Source organism: Apus apus, chromosome 2 (genome assembly GCF_020740795.1).
Source record: "Apus apus isolate bApuApu2 chromosome 2, bApuApu2.pri.cur, whole genome shotgun sequence".
Lineage (NCBI taxonomy): Eukaryota > Metazoa > Chordata > Aves > Apodiformes > Apodidae > Apus > Apus apus.
The window spans coordinates 93,335,821-93,359,347 of NC_067283.1; the positions used below are offsets into that span (position 1 = coordinate 93,335,821).

Below are 23,527 nucleotides of genomic sequence, written 5' to 3' on the forward strand. Positions count from 1 at the left end.
TTTTTTTCTGACTTTGTGTCTGCTCCATTTCTGGTGATCCTAATGATTTTCTAGGTGTGGTATTGAAGGTATTTCAATTAAAGGGAAGGAAATGAGACCTTGTAGCAAAACAATTGAACAGGGACAAGTTCTGTTGTGGCATCCTGCCTTAGCCTTGTGTTGTAGCCTTGGATAAATAATTTTATCTCTCTATACTCTTCTTCCTCATCCAATGAAATGGACACAATGATATATATTTTTATCACAGTTTATATGACTTCTCTACTTTTGCTGTAAGTTATGGACTGGCTCTTATCCATGTCTTTTAGAAGGGGGATCTGATCTGCAGCCTCTAGGTATTATGGTATTTCACATAGTTAGAATCATATAATCATAGAATGCCAGGTTGGAAGGGACCTCAAGGATCATCTGATCCAACCTTTTTAGGTAATACTGTAGTTTATAGGAGATGGCTCAGCACCCTGTCAAGCTAAGACTTAAAACTGTCCAATGTGGGGGAATCTACCTCTTCCCTTGAAGGACTATTCCAATGTTTGACTGCCCTCATGGTGAACTCTTGTGTCCCATTGGAATATCCCCAGGAGCAACTTGTGCCCATTACCTCTTGTCTTTTCCATGTGTCTCCATCTTCTTGGTAGCCACCCGTTAAATATGGAACATGGAAATAAGGTCTCCCCGAAGCCTTCTTTTCTCAAGGCTGAACAAATCCAGTTTTCTCAGCCTCTCCTCATATGGCAGGTCCTCCAGTCCTCTTATCATCCTTGTGGCCCTTCTCTGGACCCTCTCCAGCCTATCTGCATCCTTCCTGTAGAGCGGGGACCAGAACTGAACGCAGTACTCCAATCTCGGTCTGACAAGCACCAAGTAGAGCGGGACAATGACTTCTTTTTCTCTGCTGGTGATGCCCTTGTTGATACAACCCAGCATCCTGTTGGCTTTCTTTGCCACTGCAGCACACTGTCCACTGTGTAATTTTAATTATAGTGACTGAAGTGATGAGTACTGTTTAAAAATTAATCTATTTAGAGGCCACATTTTAGATTTTTGCCATAAAGTCATCTTGCAGACAGCAGCATTTTTCCCTTAGAGACTGAATAATTAAGAGTAAATTAATACCCTATCTGACAACTTTTTGTCAGATGTTTTCTTCCACTTTGAAGGGAGGTTTTCAAATATGAGGAATAAACACTGTCTTAAAATACCTCTCCACACTGTAATTCTACACATTTGTCTCCAAGAGAGAAGACCTAGTCAAGTTAATTATTATTTGCATAAAAAACAAGTCCTTAAAAATGGCTTGTGTCCTTGATCTTACAAGCACTTACAGACATTGTTATCAGTTCAATTTAGTTTATTTAGATTGCACAGTTGCTCAAGGTTAAGTCTCTGCCCAGGCATTTATAGGATTGGAGCTTCAGCTTGTGTGTGCTAAATGGAAAAACACCATTTTAAACAGAATTGTTCCTCATCGAAAACCATTGTGTACCAAATAGTATTTTTCTAGAAAATTCACCCAAACCCACCTGTTTTTAACTGAGAAATGAAATTACTTTTTCATGCAGAGTTGTTGTCATTGTCATCTTCCTCTTTCTTTCTTTCTTTCTTTCTTTCTTTCTTTCTTTCTTTCTTTCTTTCTTTCTTTCTTTCTTTCTTTCTTTCTTTCTTTCTTTCTTTCTTTCTTTCTTTCTTTCTTTCTTTCTTTCTTTCTTTCTTTCTTTCTTTCTTTCTTTCTTTCTTTCTTTCTTTCTTTCTTTCTTTCTTTCTTTCTTTCTTTCTCTGCTGCTGCTGCTGCTGCTGCTGCTGCTGCTGCTGCTGCTGCTGCTGCTTCTGTCTTTTTCAGTCTAAAGGAAAAATCTTTTGATAAGGGAAGATGGAACGGATGGAGGGTAACATCAGAGCCAATACTGAACACTGAAAATATTTTTACCGAAAATCTTGTGTTTGGCATGTATGTGTATACTATGCAGAGTATGTGTAATAACTTGAGGTGTGCTGTGTAATATGTCAGTATTCTGTTGGTTTATCCCCAGAGGGGATGGTTTATCTATGAAAACATATCAGTTTCCTATAGTGTTTTCCATCACCCTTTGGGTATTTTTTATATTTAAAGAAACAATCATTTTTTAACTTATTGTAAAGCTTTCAAAATAAGTCACAAGATAATGGCTCTCAGAAGGACAATGCATCCCCAGGTGCATTACTTGATAACGTAGGAGGCTTCTCCACAGCTGTGAAGACAGTTGCCTGAGGAGTTCTAACAGATCAAGATTCAGCTGCTCCTTAAACATCTCTCTGACATTGAAACCACAAGAAGAATAAGGAAAAGGGAGGTTGGTGAGGTTAAGGTAGCTCTTATAGTTAGCTTTTATTTCCCAGTTCTCCCAAATGTCTTTAAAAAGAAAGTAAACTGAACAGAAAGACCCTAAACAGTAACTTTTCTTAGAGGAAATTGTAAATCCATGTAGAGAGCCTAAGTCTCTGTTCACCTTAGGACTTCAGAGCACTGAAGTCAAGCATATGTTGACATGACCTTGAGAGTGAAGAAAATGTGTGGGCTTTGTGGTAAATGAACACACCTGTGACATGCTCCTGCTTCCGCCTACTTCAGCTCTTTTTTCAACAGCAGACTCATCGTCAGGGGCTTCCCTTACTATTGCTCACAGAGGCAAAGGCTCCTTTTTCTGACAGCAGCACAGAGCTCTGAAGGCAATGATTGGAGAAGGGACATGGATGAAACAGTTCTAGAAACTGTACATATTTGCATCAAAGTGCTGTTTGTACCAGGGTCTGGTTCTCTTCTGCTGCAGAAGACATTGAAGTGAGGAGCAGACAACAGGAGCTGGTGTTTTACCTCCATGGCAAGGTACATCCACTAGCCATCAATCCCCCACCTGTAAATAAACACTGTAATTCTGGGCACTTGACAAGGTATGATGACTCTCTTCCAGCTCTTAATCTGACAAGCTGGTCCCTGGGTGAAAGCCATGCCAGGAGTGGGATCAGATTTTGGCCAGCGTTATCTTGCAATTTAGAGTCAACTTGAGTTAGGTATGTCACCTACAGGTCAAAAAAGACATTCCTTGTAATGTTTATGAAAGCTAATTACTTGCTTTGGTGTTGTTGTTTTTTTTAATCATCACCATTTACTTTGCTTCAGCCTTCAGGGTCTTCAGGCATGTAAATGAGAGCTCTGTTGTTTTGCAGTGTTTGAACAGTCATTCTTTTGCAGGCTTAGGGGAAATAACTGTCACATTTGCTTTATGAACAGGACTAAGGAGTTCACCTTGGTTTGTAATTGGCATAGAAAGACTTATTTTCAGGATGAAGATTCAGTAGCCAAAGGTATGACTTCCAAGCTTGACTGCTTGGTTTTTACATAGGTTTTCACTTGCTAGAAAGCAAATGAAACTCCCCAGTTTGAGGGCCAGGGAGGAGGAATGATATAACATCCTTATCAGGTCACTTGGAAATGTTTGGATATTTGACCATCTACTCTGCAGACAGAGAGAAAGAGCAAGTAAGCATTAGGGAAGAAGGATAAATAACTTTTTCCCACTGACTCTAATTGCATGTGCTGCACAACTGTCAGGTGTTAAGGATAAAATTTATGCAAAATTCCATAGGATTCTCACCAGTTGAAAAGGGCTGGTGAAGTGTAAAAGTGTGATTTTTTTTTTTTTTTTAATTATCCTATCAGAATGCGTCCATTTGTTTAGGCATTAGCATTCAGCAGCACAAGTTATCCAGTAGCCTAAAAAGTCCACGTGTTTAGAAGTGTTTACGTGGTCCAAGGACCATAATAGTGCCACAAGTGGAAAACAGTCAGTGACAACTTATTTACATGTGTTTGTGATTTTGTCATGAGCCTTGTCCTGATGTATGTTCCCTCAGTTCCTCCAGTTAGCATGGTGTTGGACTCCCCCTCTAAGCAGCCACTGATTTTTCATGAGCTTGCAGGAAGCTCATTGTCCCAGGCCTCTACGACTGTCAGATTTGGCTGGAATTGGCCAGTGAGTGCAAAAGTTATTGGAAGAAACCATCACATTTAAAGATTTGCTGTTCTTGCACAACCTTGGTTTCCTTAGAAACTGAAGATTGCTAATACATGTTATAATCAATCTTGCTGTAAATATGCTACATGAGCATTTTTTCCCCCAATATTTTATGTAAAAATATGCAATTACATACTAACTTCTTTATGACAGCCTTGTATAAAGTCATAGAATCATAAAATCACAGAATGTTATGGGCTGGAAGGGACCTCTACAGTTCATCTAGTCCAACACCCCTGCCAAAGAAGGATCACATAGGGCAGGCCGCACAGGAACTCACCCAGGTGGGTCTTGGAAGTCTTCAGAGAAGCAGACTCCACAACATCTTTTTTTGTTTGGTTTTTTTTGTTTGTTTGTTTTTTGTTTGTTTGTTTGTTTTGTTTTTTTTTAGTAAAACAGATTCTGGTTTGTAAGGACACAGTCCTGGATAGCTGCTAGCAGAAGAGCACACAGGCCTTTCCCCTGAGGGCCAGGTTGCTGTACTGCCTAACCTCCATAAAAAAGTGTTTTTGAGAGAGAAAAGCATTTCATGTTCTCTCTCACTGCATCTTTCCCTGTCTCCAACCAAGTGCACAGGTAGTCAGTTTGTACCATTTGCTAAAGTATTCACTTGCAGATTATACATAATTTCTGAAAAATCGTCTAAGCTTTTAATATTACCAAAAAATGGCTCAACTTTATCTACAAATACTTATTTTTTGCATGATGGAGAAAGAAATACACCATGGGCTGAATCCAATATTTTGACAGAATTGTCATCCAAACACTCATCACTATGACACTTTCCTTACTTTTTTCACACCGAGTAGGGTTAGTCTGAGGCACACTGGTAATGTGAATAATTGCAATGTGGGAGAATCTGAGGTTCAAAGCCAATCTTGTTACCTTGTTGTGTGAGTGCTGGTTGCTAACATTTGCCGTGGTTTCCTATAGTGTGCAAGAATACTAATTGCTTTAGGAGCATTTATGTGTTCTGTTTTTCTCTGTTTTAAAAGGAGACTAGAAATGTAAAAGTATAATCATCCTAGGCAAATTGGACAGCACTTCTGCAATCAAATGTAAACACAGTCTTGTAAAGGTAGTTTGAGGAAATATTTCAAGCTTTGTTCACTCAGCATTCTCAAGAGCTAAAGTACAGCACTTTTTTTTTTGCCTTTTTTTTTTTCTGCACACTTGAGTCTTAAATATTGCATCAAGACACAACAAAGCAGGTTTTACTAGTCCTATAATACTGCTGAAGATAATTTTGAAAACAGCAGATTTGCCATCAGCCACCCAAGGCATCTGTTAATTGACCAATTAAAAAAAATGTCTGGGAGTATCTTAATTCCATTAGACTACAGTTGTCTGGTTCTTTAGGGTAAATTAATTTTAACAATTTAATTTCATTTTTTTTCCTTCATATAACCTCTAGGCTGTTGCAATGAATTGTTTTCTTCTAATGCAAGTGTGAAAGAAAATGAGACCGTATCATAAAACAGCATTTATATGAATGTTAACTGTTTCAGTTATTTAAGACTTACATTAGTTTTAGATTGTGCTGTGTTACATATTTTAATCTTTTTGTTCCCTGACTGCTTTTTTAAACGGCACTTTTCGTCATTCTTATCTTTTCATTATCCACGCTCACCACCTTCTTAAATTCTTATAAGTTGTTTCTTGCTAAAATGTCACCTCAAATCAGTGACAACAGCCATCTTCAAAGGGGATGTGCAGTGTCTGAATGGCATCTCCTTAACCCTGAATAATTTCCCAGTCTTATTTTCTTTTCTGAAAAATATACTTTTTTCTATGAACAAGTCAATATGATCCATTTTGTCTCCGTTTGACACCATCAAGTACTATTTATATGGACAAATTTTGGCTTGTTTTAAAAGAAACCATCTTCACTACACAGGCACAAAGCAGGTGGAACACAACTTCACCTTCAGTATTTGGCATACTTTATGTGAGAAACAGAGCACGGAAGTTGTGGGAAGAGATGTCAGGTTAGCACTGGTGGATGTGACACACTGAAGCTGGTAAGAGATAAAAGTATGGTTCTCTGTCCACCAGTCAAACAAGGTTTGCTCATTGCCTTCTGCAAAGAACTGAGACATGTGCCTGTGTGTCTGCCTCTTTCTACTTGTTTCACATTTCTACTGTGCAAACTAGAAGTCCAGCATCAGTATCTTAAAATAAATCAAAAAGTCTTCAGAAAAAAAAAGAAAGAAAAATAAAAAAAAAAAGAAAAAGAAAAAGACTATCCTTAGCTCATCCCACTGTCTGGGTAGCATAATGCCAATAAGGGGAATGCGCCTTCTCTGCTGGTGCTTGGTCACCACGTCTTCGATGGCTCTGCAAATAGACCTCCTACTCAGAGGTTTTTTTTTTTCCTCCTTATACTTATTATTTCAACTTGCAAAGCAGAAAAAGGCCATTTCTTGAATGTTGCTCTGATATTTTGAAGGTGTCAGAGAAATTGTAGTGGAGGAGCTTTAAAGAAAGATTTATTGAAGATGGAGACTGGTGTAGTAGGAGCAGTAGGAACCAGTGCGGAGCTGGAAATCTGCAATAAAATAAATAGAAACAAGTTATGTTGTTCATGGCTGTAACTTGCATTTATCTGTGAGATTTGTACCCAGTGGCTGAAATGGGGAATAACATATGCTGCCTCACTCCAAACACATGTGCCAGCACTTTGCCAGTGTCAGAACAAGTAGATCACACACGGGGACTCCCGAGATTATGCCTCCTGTCCACAATCTGTAAGCATCTGCATGATTACCACAGGAATGACTGTGTTGGGTGCACACTGAAAGAGCAATGGGATGGGGTTGTAGATGAAGACATCTAAATGTTCATGTGTAGATGTGTACATGTGAGCTGAGTGTGAGCCAATGTCAAAGTCACTGTAGGTGATGGAAATCTATACTGGCTTAAACTAGTACCAGCTGGGTTGCTTGTACATCTGCAAGGAACTGGTAGGACCTACAGGAGAGCTGTGCTGGTTTGTCTTGAGCCAGCAGCAGGAGGCGAGCAGAACTGTCCCAGGTGTATCAAATTTTTTTAATTTTAATTTTTTTTTAAACTGTGGTGTGACTCAAACTCACCTTTGTGGTTCAAGTGGGCAGGTTTTGCTTGGGAATAATTGGGGCACAGGCGTCTATGTATCGTTTTTGTTGTGGGGCAAAGGATGGGACTGGGAGGTGATTCAAGAGTTAGCTTTAAGACACAGGTTATTACTGTACTTGTCACATGAGCAGCTCAGCTTTATAATCCTAATGGTAAAGATTTTCTTGTTTTGGTTTCTTTCTCCATTAATCACAGAATCATAGAATACCAGGTTGGAAGGTTCCTCACGGATCGTCTGGTCCAACCTTTCTAGGTCGGAACACAGTTTAGATGTGGTGGCCCAGCACTTTGTCAAGCTGAGTCTTAAAAGCATGCAGTGGTGGGGAATCCACCACTTTCCTGAGAAGATGATTCCAAAATCAAACTGTTCTCACAGTAAAAAATTTTCTTCTGATGTCCAATCAGGATCTTTCCAGGAGTAACTTGCACCCATTATCCCTCCCCTTTTCCATGTGACTACTTGTAAATTGGGAGTCTTCATCTTCTTGCTAGCCACCCTTTAAGTACTGGAATATGGCAATAAGGTCTCCCTTAAGCCTTCTTTTCTCCAGGCTGAACAAACCCAGTTCTCTCAGCCTTTCCTTGTACAGCAGGTTTCCCAGTCCTTTGATCACTGTGACTGTTCTTTGAACCCTCTCCAGCCTGTCCACATCCTTTTTGTGTAGCTGGGACCAGAGCTGGACACCGTATTCCAGATGTGGCCTGACAAGCACTGAGTGGATTGGAATGGTGACTTCTTTATCTTTGTTGGTGATGCCCTTGTTGATGCAGAACAGCATCCTGTTGACTTGCTGGGTTAAGTTCTGGATTAAGTTTCTGCATGAAATTCTCAAATAATTCTTAAATAATTGCTAAAATCAGAATGATTTGCCAGAACCAAAAAAAGCCAATAATTTGCCAAAGCCAGTCCAGAGTCATGAGGCTGGTTCCCAGAATCAAGTAGGTTATAGATTTTCTATTCATGGGATTTTTACTCTTTTCTGTGGTCCTGAGAGCTCATCCAGTCATAATGCCATTCTCTCCAGTATATTTGCAGTCTCTAACACACCCTCACACAACATACTTTCTCCTCTGAACCCTTTCCCAAGCCAGTGTTGACCCAAGTCAGCTGTTGTTACAATTTTGAGGTTTCTTTTAATGTGTAGAGTAGCAGACCCTTGCCTTAACAAACTATTTGGAGGATGGTGAGGTGCCTTGCATTGCGTTGCCTTTTCCCTCTAGTGAGAATGGTGCAATCTGCCCCCCCTGTTGTACGAAACCCACGGGTCAAGAGGAAGAGGGGGTAAGGGGTCAAGGAGTCCCAGTACCTCCCCTGGTTGGGGTCTTTCACATAGGAAACAGAAAACAGGCAGGAAGGTGGACAGAGAGTGTTTTTTCCAGGCACAGCTGAAATATTCAAGAGGGCCAAAGCTGGCAGCACTGCTACTAAATCCTCCCCCTCACTTCCATGTAGGAAAGGTACTTTTTTGCTTCCTTATATCCATTCATCATTACTATGGATGATTGCTTACCCCAGGATAAACATGAGTTTTGAAAAACCAAATTGCTTACAAAGTTACTAGACTTGCCTATCTTAGATTTTGTTTTATTCTTGAGATACCCAGATGGAAGCAACATGTTTGATGTACCGAAACCTACAGATTTGATTTCATCTTCAGGTTCAGCACTTTGACACATGTAATTTAGTTTATAACAAGAGGTTCACACCTCAAAGCAATGCATTTTGAGGTCACAGGCAAAAAGCCAATCTCCAGCTCCTTGTATTGAGCTGTGCTTCAAATTCTCTCTAAATGGAGAAGGCTTTCCTCATTTTTATTGATAGATCAAATTATCACAAGTTGAATTCATTTAAAAAGAGGGGGAAAAAAAAAAAAAAGTCCTTGATGAGGGTCTTTGCAGCCAAATTCCTGCAAGCTGCTCTTGTGCTGGTTAGCCTTCACACCACCAGGAAGCGTATTGGTTGAACAGATACCAGCAGATAATTTTTAATACCTCATTTCAAGTCTTCAGAGATTAATTTTATCATAAATTTGGAAGCCTGATTTAATTGCGCTAATTATATTTTCTCCTGGGAGTTGATGAATTACTACTTACCATCTTCTTGCTGTATGTAATGAATCACACTGAGGCTTTCTCTTATTTATACCTGCTAAAAGTCTGGGAAATGAGTTGCGATAGGCATTAAAAAAACATGTAGCAAATTACCCTAAACCATTTGCTACATGTTCTTACTCCTTTCACAGGTCTGTTCTCACATATGATGATGAAGATTCTGTTCTTCTGGAAATAATTTCAGGAACTCCATTTTCATTCTCTCTCTGTGAGGAATCTACTGAAGAGAGAGGCATATTTCAGACATGGGAGACATCCACTGTTCCTTGTCACATTGCTCTATTAACAGCCATTCTCATCTGCTAGTTTTTGAACAGAACCCTGTAGATGCAGGAGTCATATTGTCCCCCACACTCCTCCATCCTTTAGAGTCCATCAGATGCAATTGTGCTCTTGTTGGAGGCTTGATTTCATGGCTGCTGGAATTTGGCACTGAATGGATGTGAGCATTGGGTGACATCCTGTCATAGAATAAAGTTCATCTGTCACATTCAAGTGCCAGTCACCAGGGCATCTTATCTTTTGTATGGTTTTGGAAAATCACATTGGCTTCCAGTCTCTGACTGACCTTCCCTGCTCAGTGTTAATCTCATGCAAAAAAATGATGTGCTTTCTATTGTCTTAATTCCTCATGTGGATCGTTAAAGAAAAAAGAAGTCTTGGTTTGGGGGGTGAGGGGGGCTCACAAGGGCTGATTCCCCACCCCCCCATTTTCATGTGTCCTGTTACAGTTTTGTTCTGAAATCTTTCCCTGTTTCCCTTTCTCACTGGCTTTCACAGCCAGAGCAATAGCTCTGGAAGTTAGGAAGAAGTACATCTCTGGTTCAGCCTTGATGCTGCACTGCTGGCTGGGCACTCCCGTGGGGTCCCTTCCCTCCCATGCAGAAAAATGAAAACTGAATGTCCCTAGACCCGCCCCTCTCTCCCACCCTGGTGAAGAGACTCCCTCCTGGATGGTTGTGTTCCCTTCTCACACTGGGGGACAGAGAAATTGGGGACAAGTCTGCACTTGGGCAATTGAACATGGTGTAGTCCCTCAGGATTTCAAGCACAAGCTGTGACTGCCAAGGGGCTGCTTCTGCTGAGCAGGGGTGTGGGGTGGGATGCTGCAAAGGCCCAAGTCCAGTGAGCTCAGTTGAGGGTTGAGGAGGACCCACATCTCTTTAGTTTCCTGAGCAGATGAAAACTGGATTTTGAAAGCTGCTCACACTGTAATTTGTCCATCTGGTTACTCCCTTTTATAAACTGCATTTTCTGATATGTGATATCACCTAACGCTGGATCCTCCTGTCAGGTATGACAATCATTTACCCTTAATTAATCTTGATAGTTTGTGCATCTTTGTGGAACAGATCTTCACGAGGAGAAAGAAAGGCGCATTTCCTTCAGCAGCACATTATGAACACACTAAATTGAAGAGCTGTGATGTTCTGTCACATTAACTCAGTCCCGACAATGCAGCAGTCGCGCTTGATAAATGGCGACATTAAGAGTAACATTAGAGAACACGTGCACGGGGTTGTGATGGCAACCAGGATACCTAACTACCCATTGCCCTCCTCGTTTCTGCCTTCAGGAATGATGAACACAGGGGAAAAGAAAAAAAAAAAAATTTCCCAGTTTTTTCTCACACTTGACAAAATACACATATCACAGCTGGACCTTCTGCTGAGCTGTAACCCTGTAACTTTAGTTCTGTGAAAAAATACGCATTTATGCTGTATTAAATATAGAAGTATATGACAGCATAATTTATTACACAAATTATTCTACAATTATATATTTGTTTATATAAACTGTGTGTGGGTGTATAACGTTATGTAAATCCAAAGAAGTTTTCCAGGGTGTCTGTCATTGGCATTCTGAAGTGCTGACAATGCTGTGAGCAGGAGAGTGACTGCCTATTTATGACTTTTAAGTGGCAGCAAGCTTTATTTTCTTCTGCTTTTGACCTACCTTTCCCTGTTCCTGAATGGCTGGTATTGAGTGCTTTCTTTAAGCCAGTTATCTGGGTTGGGCTTGCTTATTAAAAGTCACAGACAATTATTTAAAATCACACCACTCTCAATTAATCTCTTCAGTAGGTTATATTACTGTAGAGTCCTGGAGTTTTTTTACTCGAGCCAAAGACCAGGTGGCTTTAAATCATATCCTTTGATTTCAGTGCAGCCTTAAACAGAGGCAGAAGATTTTTTTCTGGAGCCCTTGAGGTTATTTTCACCTTTTAATTTCAATTGATAGTAACAGTGCCATTCCCACGCAGCCTGGTAAGGTCATGTTTAGGCTAACACTGACCACTCCCATTATCCCATCGATGCCTTCTTTTGCTCTCTCTTCTATGTACACTTCAAATCAAATTCTTATTTCATAGGAATACATTTATTCTCCTTCAAAACTCCCCTTGGATGTGATGCTCAAAAGAGCTTGAAACCATTTAAGCAACTTTTCTGTTGCTGATGCTATTACTGTGTACAGCCCCTTGGTCTCCCTCTAGCCATCTTTACCTTTGCTGCAGGCTCACGGAGCCAGCAGCTGCATTTGTGCTCCATATTTTTATCCGGCAGCTATGACAGAGGATTCTGGTTCATCACTCTGGCTCCTACAGTGCAAGCAAATTATAATAGCTTAAACACACTATGGTTTATTTTTAATCTGAAGGATAACAGTGTGGGCAACTCGGAGACGAGGAAACCAGGCAGAGAAATTCCAGCGAATAAGGCAAAAAGAGGGAGCGGGTTTGAAAGGCGCACTATGGCGAAGGCCCTGACTTCTGCTAAGGTGTAATGTCTGCAAAGGAAGATTTCGTATGGGAGAGGCATCTCTGGCAGAGGGGACATAGAAGATAATTGGGGCAGCGTAAACTGTAAACTGTGTCTGCTCCATATCTTTGCGTGGTGAAGCAGCGTTTAGCCACAGCCTTTGTAACGATCAGGGAAAGCTGCCTCTGGGGAGCAGGACAGGGCCAACACAGGGCAACCCCAGGGACAGCTCTGGTGTTTCTTTCATTTCTGTATGGGGGTAAGGCACCAGGGGCCCTCAGTGGGTCTGAGCACAACACAGTCCCCAGAATTACTAATCTTACATTTACTTTTCTGTCTCCTTTTCATATTTTTTTTCTCACAGAGTTAAATGTAAGGGAATCTGACGTAAAAGTGTGTGATGAATCTTCATGTAAACATGGAGGAGTGTGCAAGGATGAGGGTGACGGCTTGAAATGTGCATGTCAGTTCCAGGTAAGGGCTGCTCACCTTTTCATTTGCCATTTCTGACCCATCTTTTAGGTGTATTGAAGTATTTGTTGAATCACTGCTTTGAAAATTTCAGTCATCAACAAGCTTATATAGCCTAACCATAAGCTCCTCCTTTAATGGCACTGATTGCAATGGTATGTGACTGAAGTTCACCAGGGTGTGCTCAGGGAGCAAGTGGAGCGTGTAGCATCACATTAGCTCCTTGCCTGGTTTTGGGAAGTCAGGCAGCAGCATGGACCAACATGGGGAAGAACAGGGGGCCACTAGGTCCCAGCCACCTACAGCCCCCACAACCAGCACAATCAGAGGTGGGGAGCGCCGGGTGCCACCCACTCTCTGCCTCCCACCTTGCCTCATCCTGCCTTGAGACCTGAGATGGAAGGGGAGGTGACCAGGAGCAGAGCATCCAAGCATTGTCACACATGCCAGATGAATTTTTAGCATTTAAATGCAGTACATATTATGGATTTGCTTACTCAGTCTTTGGAGGATTCTTCCCTGCTCTGCCGGTGGCCAAATGTGGTATATTGCACCCTGGAAGATCTTAAGGCATTTGGAAAATCGGATAATAACAGGATCACCAGTGATCATAAAGTTTATGAATTAAAACAGTGAATTAGTCCCACTAAGGAAAAAAAAAAAAGTATGGAAATTTGTTTTAAAAATATTCCCATAGTATCTAAAAAGAAGTAAATAGGAAGTTCAGTTTGCTTTGTTGATTTGGAGCCTTTAATTTGCAGGTTTTATAACTATCATGTTAATCCTTCCTGCCCTCCTGCTCCCCACTTTTTAAAGAAAAGAGAAGACTGAGCGGTTTTGTTTTTACAATTTATAGCCAGGAAAAATATATCAAATGTTATGAGACTCCTGGTAAAACTGGAGGAGGTGGCAGTGTTATCAACCAACCCTGCTTGGGGTTGGGCTTTTGGTGTTTTAAAAATAATTGAGCGATTTATTATAAATAATAAATCAAGGAGAACTAGAATAGCAACAGTGGGTATGTGATCTCATGCTGGTTTTGGATTCCAGTGTTTCAGAGCTGGCTTTTGATGTGGTGTTGCTCAGGTGGGTACCTATGCTGAGGGCATTCTGCAGCTTACATCCCACAAATACAATGGGATCCAACTGCCTTTTAAAGGGAGCAAAAATTCTTAGGAGAAGAGGTTTATTCATCTACCTTCACTCTGTCTGTAACTTTATTTACGAAAAATAATATGATCAAAACACAGTAATGATTAAAAAATTTAAAAAGGAAAAGAAATTCAATCCCAGACAAAGCAAAGATTTCATTTATTTGCTGGAGGTGGTAAATTTTAGGACTTCCTAATATTGAGGTCAGGAGGACTAAAAAAGATACTTTTTCTTGAAGAACCCATTTTTAAAACTAATGTTATTTTTAAGCTAATTATAACTTTACTAGTACATCTTGAAATATTTAAGAAAAGATGTCTAAGGATGTGGAGTAGGTATTGCATTTTTCATACATAGGAGGTCAAATTATTCCTGTAATTCTCAACCTCAGTTACTCACCTGCAACTAACACCACCAACATAACCCAGGTGACAAACACCCAGCCCAGACTGTTGGGTTTTCTATGTGCAAGACTATCTGATAGTTCAGTTATTTTGTCTACAGACATCACAAGGCTTTGAAAAGGAATTAGACCGATCTGTGTGCAGTGGTTCAGCTTGACACACACTGAAAGGCAGAGGTGGGGATACCAGCCTGTTTTTCCTGAAGTATGTTTCCTGTTCCTCGCAGCTGGGAAAGAGCACATGGAGAAAAGGATCCCTGGTCCAATCCAGCAAGGCATTTCTTACACTTTTAAACTGCAGTTTTTAGAAACATGCACTCTAGTGAGTGAGTTGCTGGATTAAAATGGTCTGGGGTCAAGGTGCTGATCAGGTGAAGGTTTTCCTGCTGGCAGGGGACTGCCACCAGGTGTGAGGCTGCTAGACAGGGAGGAGTTTTGGGGAACAGAGGGTCACAACTGTTTGCTGCCATCTCTGATCTGAGGGAAAGGCTTGCACAAACCATCCCTCAAATTTGGGAAAATGCATAGCGGTTTCTGTTCCCTTCCTGCCATCGCCACTCCTCCTCCTCATCTGCCCAGCCTGGCAGCATTTCTTAACTGTTTGGTCGTCTTTAAAGATTAACAAGTTGTAGTTTTTCCTCCTAGGATCCCCTTTGGAGAAGATTAGCTGCCAAATTTCAGCATTGTCACTGAAATGGCTCTAATGTCATGGCAGCAAGAGCTCTGCAGGCCACGACCTCTCTGAATACCTTGTAGGGCTTTGTCTTGCCAAGTCACCTAACATAAAATGAGGTGCAGAAGTTTGATTCCCTAGAATCAATTCTACAGATCATACAGTAGGAGAGGTGCTGAAAGATTCCGCTGGGCTCTGCTTGCAGCGACCTCTATGACACCCTGACTTTCTGCAGGCCTAGTCAGGAAAAAGGATAGCTCTCTTTTCACCATAGCAGAAGTGGGGGATAACACATATTCACCAAACTTTTGAAAAGACATTTTGCTGTAATTTGGATGACGTTTTGCAGAACCTAGATTAAAAACTGATCAACACCTAGTGACTGTGGATCAGTGGGGGAAGGTGTGAGAGAGCCAGCTGAATGCTCTTTTTCAATCTCATTAAAAAAGGCTTGACAACAAATGGTTTAATAAGATAACTGCTTTAATAAGACAGAATAGGAAAAGCAATATAGATGGTGAGTAAACCTTACATCCCTTCAGATGCTGGGCAATCCACAATCACACAGCAACAGATGGAGCTTGGGTGGATTTTCCCATGGGATGATGTGCAGAGCACATCCCGTCCTTGGAGAGATGCTCACCCTTTCGGTCATTTGAGCTATTACAGGATTTCCTCATAAGAAAACAACTCTACTCCTGAAGGATATTTGCATGAGAACTTTTGGCTGCACTGAACCAAATCTGTAAAGTCTTACCATACTGTAAAAAAAGGAATCACTTTGCCTCCTCTGGACAGAAACCTGCAACTTTGCAACATCACACTGCAACTTTTAAGACTAAATAGAGAATTATCTGTTGAAAAGTATTGTTCCCCCCAGCCTATTTAATTATCCCCTAAAAGTGACCAGTCAGTGTGAGATATGACAGGACTGATGGTTGTGGTTCAATGTCCAAGAGCTGCTCACTATGGGAAAGTATTACAAAACTGTTAGAACTAATTTTCAGAGCTGGCAGCATGATTTATTTCTGTGCATGCTTAGTTCATTCTCAGTTGTTCATCTGTGGCAGGATGACAAAGGAGGAAGAATAATTCCCTTCAAAATATGTTTTAAAAATTGAGTATTGTGAGGTTTGTGTATGCCAAAGCACGAAGAAACTGTTGTAGCAGAGACTGTCATTTGGAATTTGAAGAAACTCCTGTCCTTTTGGGGCAGTTTAGCTTAACTACTGCTGCTATTTCTGTCTGAACTCTCGCTGGTTGAACTATATCGTGCACTTTATATTGTTGAGAAATTTGATGGCTAGTCTGTGTCTTTCTTCATTGCTTTTTGCTGTTTGGTTGTTTTTTGGGGTTTTTTTTGCCTTAGGGTTTCAAAGATGAAAAAGGGTGTCTGGAATTACACTTAGTGTTGCAGCCCCAAGCAGGGCAATGTCTCCTTTTCCTTGCAGTGAAGTGGGGTTTGGATCTCCAGTTCAGCAGGGAGCTGTGCAGGTGTTAGGTGGATGGGCTGGCTCAGTGTGTTTCCCAGCACTATAATACATGTTATACATACAAAGGGTATATAATCCATCTTGCATACAATGTAAGAAAATAGCAAAATGCAGGCTGCTCCTGCCAAAGCCATTCCCAATGATAAATTTTCCTTTCTTCCTTTCTTTTTAGTAAAGGTACCGATGCTACTGACTTGAAACTCAGATGTTTTCAGTAGAGTAATACAAAAGCATTATTATAGTTGTTGATCAAGTAAAACACACTCATGATGCTTATGAATTTAATGGAGGTGGTGATTGTTTTTCACCTCCTCTGAAAGATCTTCTTAAGGACTGTTCACCTTAAACTTTCCTTTGCTTAGTTTCATCCCACTATGCCCAGTCATGCATTCTTGTATTATCTTGAAGAAGTTTTCTCCTTCCTCAGCGTGTTTATCCTTCAAATACTTCTAGATGCTTTTCATATTCCCTGTAGCCGTTACTGAGTAATTTTGTTCTTTGAATCTTTTTTACTTAATTCTTATGTTCAGCCCATTCGGAGTTGAACTATTATTTCAGTGATCTGAAGGGAATACATACAGTGATATTGAGAAACTAATATATTTTAAATCCTCCTTTAGTGAACAGGGTTATAAGTTACTGCTAGTAATTAATATTTACACAACTCTCTTCCTGTGTATTAATATGCAGTTACGATCAATTACATGATTTTGTATGACTCACTTTATACTTTTTTTATCAGTGTCACACAAACTATATTCCTGTTTGTGGATCAAATGGAGATACTTACCAAAATGAATGCTTCCTCAAGAGAGCTGCTTGCAAGCATCAGAAAGAGATAAAAGTGGTATCAAGAGGACCTTGCTATTCTGGTATGTAAAACATCACTTTGTATCACTAATGAATGATGTTATACAGTTAGCTCTGTAGTTTTGCCCTGAATTCCAGATATTGTAATTTTCACGCATTTCATAGAATGAAATCATGTTGAAACTCCAAGTCCACTGTAGCAATGGAATATTATAATAGAGAAGAAATCAGATATATATTCTGATATGCTAGCAGGTAAATAAATAAACATTACATGTAACAGTACTTTATCTGAGAAAGTTGTTTGTGAATGCTTCTGTTGTATGCGTAAAGGAGCCTTGATATATTCATCAAAAGGCTCACAATCAATTTGGAGCAGACTCCAAATTAGTCACTTTTTTTAGGACTCATCTTTTAGATGTACTGACTTACTGTAACATACAGCAAGTGACACTGATCATCCTGACTGTCACTCTGCCTGTATCCAAGGCATCATCTTTGACTAGTTTCACCTGGGGTCATTACATTGAAGGCATGCACAACTCTTGTAAAAGCATTGTGCCTCGCATTTCTAATGGACTGGTCTTTTCTGCCCTTTTCCACACACTTAAAACACGAATTTTCCCACATACTTAAAATACATAGGGCAGGTTTTTACTGTCTTGAATATTGTAACCTGCTCTTGGACACAGCAACTTTAGCCACCAGAGGTCTTCTGAACCTCTGGACAGACCAAATGCATGGCTGGCTTTCTCAGAATTAAATTAAATGACTCAGTAGCACCAACAACTGCATTCTTTGATACACAAACAACACACACACAAATTTTGTTGTAGAACCTCACTCATCTTCTGATATGCAATAGTTACTGGGTTTAGCCTAAGCAAGGTTACATCTGTATGGCAGCCAAAGCATGATTACAGATCAGGTGCACACTCCTGGCTACGTTTTCATTGGCCAGCCTCATTATCAATGACAATTGATTCCAGGCAGCAGCCTGGAACTCACTGGTAGGTGCAACCTCCTACCTGGAAATTAGGGTAAATATTTGGGCAGTGTACCTAGGCTGTTCCTTGGTGCTCCTGCCAGCGCCAGAGCTACCTCATTTAAATGCAGCATGGCTGTGTTTTTTAGACAAGCTGCTCTAATGCTGTTGAATGCAGCACAGAACTATAGAATCATAGAATGGTTAAGATTGGAAGGGACCTTAAAGATCATCAGGTTCCAACCTCCCTGCTCTGAGCAGGGACACGTCACACTAGGCCAGGCTGCACAAGCCTCGTCCAACCTGGCCTTGAACACCTCCAGGGAGGGGGCATCCACAACCTCCCTGGGCAACCTCTTCCAGTGCCTTACTACCCTCATGGTGAAGATTTTCTTCCTAATATCTAACCTAAATCCCCCTTCTTTCAGTTTAAAACCATTACCCCTTGTCCTATCACTACCCTCTCTGGTGAAAAGCCCCTCCCCAGCTTTTCTGTAGCCCCTTCAGGCACTGGAAGACTATAACGTCTTCCCAGAGCCTTCTCTTCTCCAGGCTGAACAGCCCCAACTCCCTCAGCCTGTTTTCATGAGAGGTGCTCCAGCCCTTGGATCATCTTTGTGGCCCTTCTCTGGACCCTCTCTAACAGCTCCATGTCTCTCCTGTGCTGAGGGCTCAAAAGCTGTACACAGTATTCCAGTACTATACTGAGATCTGGGGTTGTTTACCAAGGTCTGAAACAATCCATGATGTTGGTCCTAGAACTCAAGAAAACCTGTGTTTTGTGCCCAGCTCAGCTGCATAATTCCAGCATGCCTCAGGCAGATGCCTGAATCTACCTTCTTTCTCAATCTCCAACCTCTAAATTACCTCCAGACACTGCAGAAATCAGAAAAAAAAACCCACAAAAAACAAGGCATTTTGGTTTTCGAGCACTCTCATATTCCTGTAACGACATGTGAAAAGTACGAAGGTTTGAACTGAGGATGTAAAATTAAATTTTTTTTGATGCCCAAATTATTTTAAGGAACTGACTCACAGCGTGAAAATTTCTTTCCCTCACTACAGCAAAATGGTAGGGTAGTGTTTTGAGAACAACAACAACAAAGTTATTATTTTTATATGCATTCTATGCTACCAAGAAAAAGACATTTCCAAATGAAAAACTGATTCTTCTCAGCCTCAGGTTGCTGGTAGGTAATTACCACGTTACTCAGCTGGTCTGTTGGGTTTTTTAACCTCCCTCTCCTTTTTGCTTAAGTCCTACATAAACCCCAGGAAATGCAGCACAAGTTTGAGCACTTGGTGTAACAGATCAAGACTTGTGTTGAGACACAATTGACCAGAAAGTACTGAAAACACGTTTCTGAAACTGATAATGTGATTCAGGCAGCATACTACTTTTACACTGGTGCAATTTAAAGCTCTTCAGTGGGACTTTACCAGAATGGAACCTGTGACCCTGAGTGTCAGACATGCTCCTGCTCAGTGATGAAAATATTGGATGATAAAACCCATTCTCTGGAATCTGCCTGTTGCCCTGGTCTTTGAGAAGTCAATATATTTGTATTCTTGATCTGTTACACTTTGAGAACAAAATGCCCAAATTAAAAAATCCTTTACAGGCCCCCATTATTTTTTAACCAAGGGCTTCTGAATTTGCTATGAGAGTGCTTTGTTCTGGGACATCACTGGAAGCTAAGTATAGATTCACTGATTTCCTATCAGAGTTTTGGTTTTCCAAAGCAAGTCTTCATCCTGGTGGGATCATCTGAGACAATAGGGCAAAATTCCCCCATGGTGTTGTAACAACTATATAATATTAAAAGTGTATCAGACTTCTTAGTCTCAAACAAGCATTACATGCTTCCCGTTTGCTAAGGACTGATACCTTCTGAAGCTGTGGCACTGGAACAGACTATATTGAGTGATTTAGTCAGACCTATTTCTTGGTAGGTAACATTTTGATTAAATTTTTACAGTCATGGGTGATTTAACAGCATAATTTCTTCTGTCCAAGTGCTGTCACAATTGCAAGATCCTAAAATAAGCAACGGTAAAAAAAAGTCAATCCTAGGTGCTTTAAGAATGACCAAAATGCAAGTTTTGACATTGCAAATGGAGTTTGTCTTAACAAATGTCTTAACATTACCAAAGCCCATTTTTCAATTAGGAGACTTCTTTTTTTAAAAATCAAAATACTAGGTTTACAGGGATATTTCTATGCCTAATTAGTCCTGGCCCAAGCTATGGGTGATGAGAGTGTGCTGGTTTCAGCCAATGCATGTAGCCCCACACTGCAAAGTACAGAGAAACTAAGAAAATTAGTGAAATGCTAATTTAGCATTCTCTTTGCCTAACAGCTTAATATGCCTTTGAGGGAGAAAGGGTTAAATCTACAAATCTATATCAACTCTATACAATTTTTTTGCCTACACCTAACCTGGCTTTTTGTATTCATAACAAAGCAATCACCTTGTCTGAGACTGGGTGGACACAAACAGGGCTCCAAAGACAAGTCCTTGTTTGTAGTAATTCCCATCTTCCACAGATTCTCCTCCATGTTCTGTGAGATTATGTTATGAACAACATCAGAACACTGTCCCAGCTTTTGTTTTTTTTATTTTTCTCCCATTTCAGTTCTCAGTTTGCAGTTCAGCCCACAACCCAGTGCAGAGATGGGACCATCATCAGGGCAGGGGGAGATGGCAATAGGGCACCAGGGCTTCTGCCAAGCTCACAGTATCAGTGGTCTTGCTACTGACCTGAAACCGTGATCAGTTCATAAAGGATGACATTACGTTGAAATCAATTCATGTTATGCCATCCTCAACCAGGGGTTATCCTGAGCTGGCTTGTTTAACAGATTTAAGAAACCAGGAAGAGGGGGAGTCAGGGTGCTCAGACCTTTGAGAGGGAGTGTCACTGAGTCTCTCAATTTCTTCTGTATCCTTTTGTTGGCAAATTTCTTGTCTTTTATTAGGTTAAATAACATTAATTTAGTAAATAAGAAATACCTTTATGATTAATTTAAAAGAATGTGGGTTCCTGTGAGCCAGCACACAGAACTACAATGTTGACTGCTGTCAGATTTATATTATATGCACATGAAAATGTAACCACACAATCATGTAGTACTTGATATATTGTACTTACAGAATCTCAGTGGACTGTATATTTTTGGAATGCACAGTCCATTGTTTTTTCTGTTGAAGCTTCTAAAGTTACAAAAACAACAAAAGTTATTTGCAGAACTAGAAACAAACACTATACCTCAGATTTAAGGAATGATTCTCTGAAGAGTGACTTTAACTTGGTGCTCTTTAGTCTGAAACAAACACACTCTGACCCTGAATTTGAATGCACAAGTTTTTACAGTAAATGTGTTTTTTTTTTTGTGGAAGGCTTACAGTGAAGCATAATTAGATGCACACATTGTCCCAAAAAGAAATAAGCTCAGTTAAATCCTTTTCAGGGAGTTAAGGAAGAAATTCTAGGCCACTCATTTCCAGATTAATAACGTGTGAAAATAACTCTTTATGTTCTTGCAAGAAAGCTGTAACAAGCCTGAAAACAGTACTATAAAACACACATTCATTCTGAGTGCTGAGCAAGATCCTGACTCCCAGATTCAGTGCAGTGCTGTGGGGAAGGTTTGGGACAGCACAGTGTCATCCTTCTGTCATTAGGAATTGTTTTAGAAGCAAAGAAATAGGCTTAACCAGGTGTATCTCATCAACACATGGCAGGATTTAATACCTTGTATGTTTTTTTTCTTTTTTTTTTTTTTTTTTGCATAGCATAATTAAGCAGGAGAAGGCTACCAGGATGATGTGATAGCAAATGCCTTTCCCCTAAAGATGTCAAAGCAAATGGACATTCCCCACACACAGCCTGGCGAGGCGGAGGTTAAAAGCCTATCTCTGGCAGCCAGGGGCCTTGCAGCTGCTGGCAATTAGGCTTGTCAGCATTCCTCCCCAAAAGCTCCTGCTGGCATATCAAAATCAAGGGTAATTGCTAGCAGGCAGCTCTGCTCCTGGAGAGTGGGGATACAAACCCAGCAGGAGAAGGGCTGAGCTGCTGCTGGGAGTGTGGGGTGGTGGAGCTGGTCTGTTCCTTCACAAACCATTTTTGTGCGTCAGCAGGAAGCTGAAGCTTGCTTTGCTTTGGGCTTTGCTCTGGCTGGTGGCTTGATGTAGTCTGTGTTGATTCTGGGTCTTTTCCAAAGTACTGGCCGTTGGGCTGCTGTTGGGAGATTTGAGGGGCCTGCGCCGAGGCAGGAGGTGGAGGAATTGAGGAAAGGGCAAAAGTTAAAAGCTGTCACTGTACAATGCAACAGCACTCATGTTACTCTGTTTAGTGCTCACTTTGATCAGGATGGTCTTCTTTGGTAGCAAGTTCTTGATGATTTAATCCAATCTTCAGCTTGGGACTTCAGCTTTCAACTTGTGTCCAGAGTTAAACTGCAGAAAGCTTGCCCTGCCCCACTGTGGAGAGGGCTGTTTCGTTAGTTAACTGGGAAATCCAGGTGAAGTATAGTTAGTTAAATGGGAACTGTGACTTGAGATAGCAGCTGACCTTTTTGTCTTTCAGCTCTACTTCATATGGTGAGTAACTGAAAATGATGGAATAAAAGAGTTGATGTTATCCAGGAATTGCTCAGTGAAGTTTCTGGAATGCTGGTGTGGGAAGACCAATTTCTGCTTAATGCAGAGAAGTGGCACGTACTGTCCTTATACTAAACCCACTCCCAGCTATATCCCAAAAGCTTAGGGGAAAATCCCAGACTTGAGTATAAACATTGTATTAGCTCTTGGGTGCCAAAGTTCAGACGCTGGAAATCCCTTCTCAGCTGTCAGCTAAGCCTTGCAATACCTAAATTGCACAAATGAACTTTTTTTTTCTTCTTTGTTTTCTGGAGAATAGTATATAGTTTTACTTCCAAGTGTGTCAAGAGGTGTTCTGTTCTGCCTGTAGCTGAATAGCTGCTGACCTGCTTCATACATTGGTATAAACAAAGTTCAGCCTTTTGGCATTTCTCTCTGTGAGCAAGATCTGATAGGTTTGCTCTGGAGGTGCTCGCTGGATCGCCTGCTTCATATGAATCATGTGGAAGGATCTGCTCACTTAAAATTTGTCAGTGGACTGTGTTCTCCTGTTTATACTTAGCAGTTTGGAGCTGTTACCCAAAATGGGGAAGAGGTGGGTTCAATTTTCATGTTAGTTTGAGTTAAAAGCCATCCCTCCTGAATGAGAGAAGCTGCAGGCTCTTTTGGGTGTGGAGGGTGTACCTTCTGCCTCTGGATCAAAGCAGACCCACGATACAGAAGTGGCTCCTGTTCAGAGAGAACAAAAAAAAAAAAAGGGTTCTGACTGAAGCCTATTGCTTACAGTGGTCAGATGCTGTGTCTGATCCAAGTGCTTCTGTATGTGTTTTATCCAGGAACTTCTCCATGGATAAAAGCAGCCTACAGCAGAAACCTGTACCTTTGTGTATAAGCATATT

General features: G+C 40.8%; 1 protein-coding gene across 1 annotated transcript in view; it reads left to right on the forward strand.

The window, feature by feature from the left end:
• TMEFF1 (transmembrane protein with EGF like and two follistatin like domains 1) overlaps nucleotides 1-23,527 on the forward strand; it is a 122,550-nt gene that overhangs the window by 60,023 nt on the left and 39,000 nt on the right. The window contains exons 2-3 of the mRNA XM_051610264.1: nucleotides 12,402-12,511; nucleotides 16,972-17,101. Of these exons, the coding sequence (XP_051466224.1) occupies nucleotides 12,402-12,511; nucleotides 16,972-17,101 (240 nt within the window). The remainder of the gene's footprint in view (nucleotides 1-12,401; nucleotides 12,512-16,971; nucleotides 17,102-23,527) is intronic.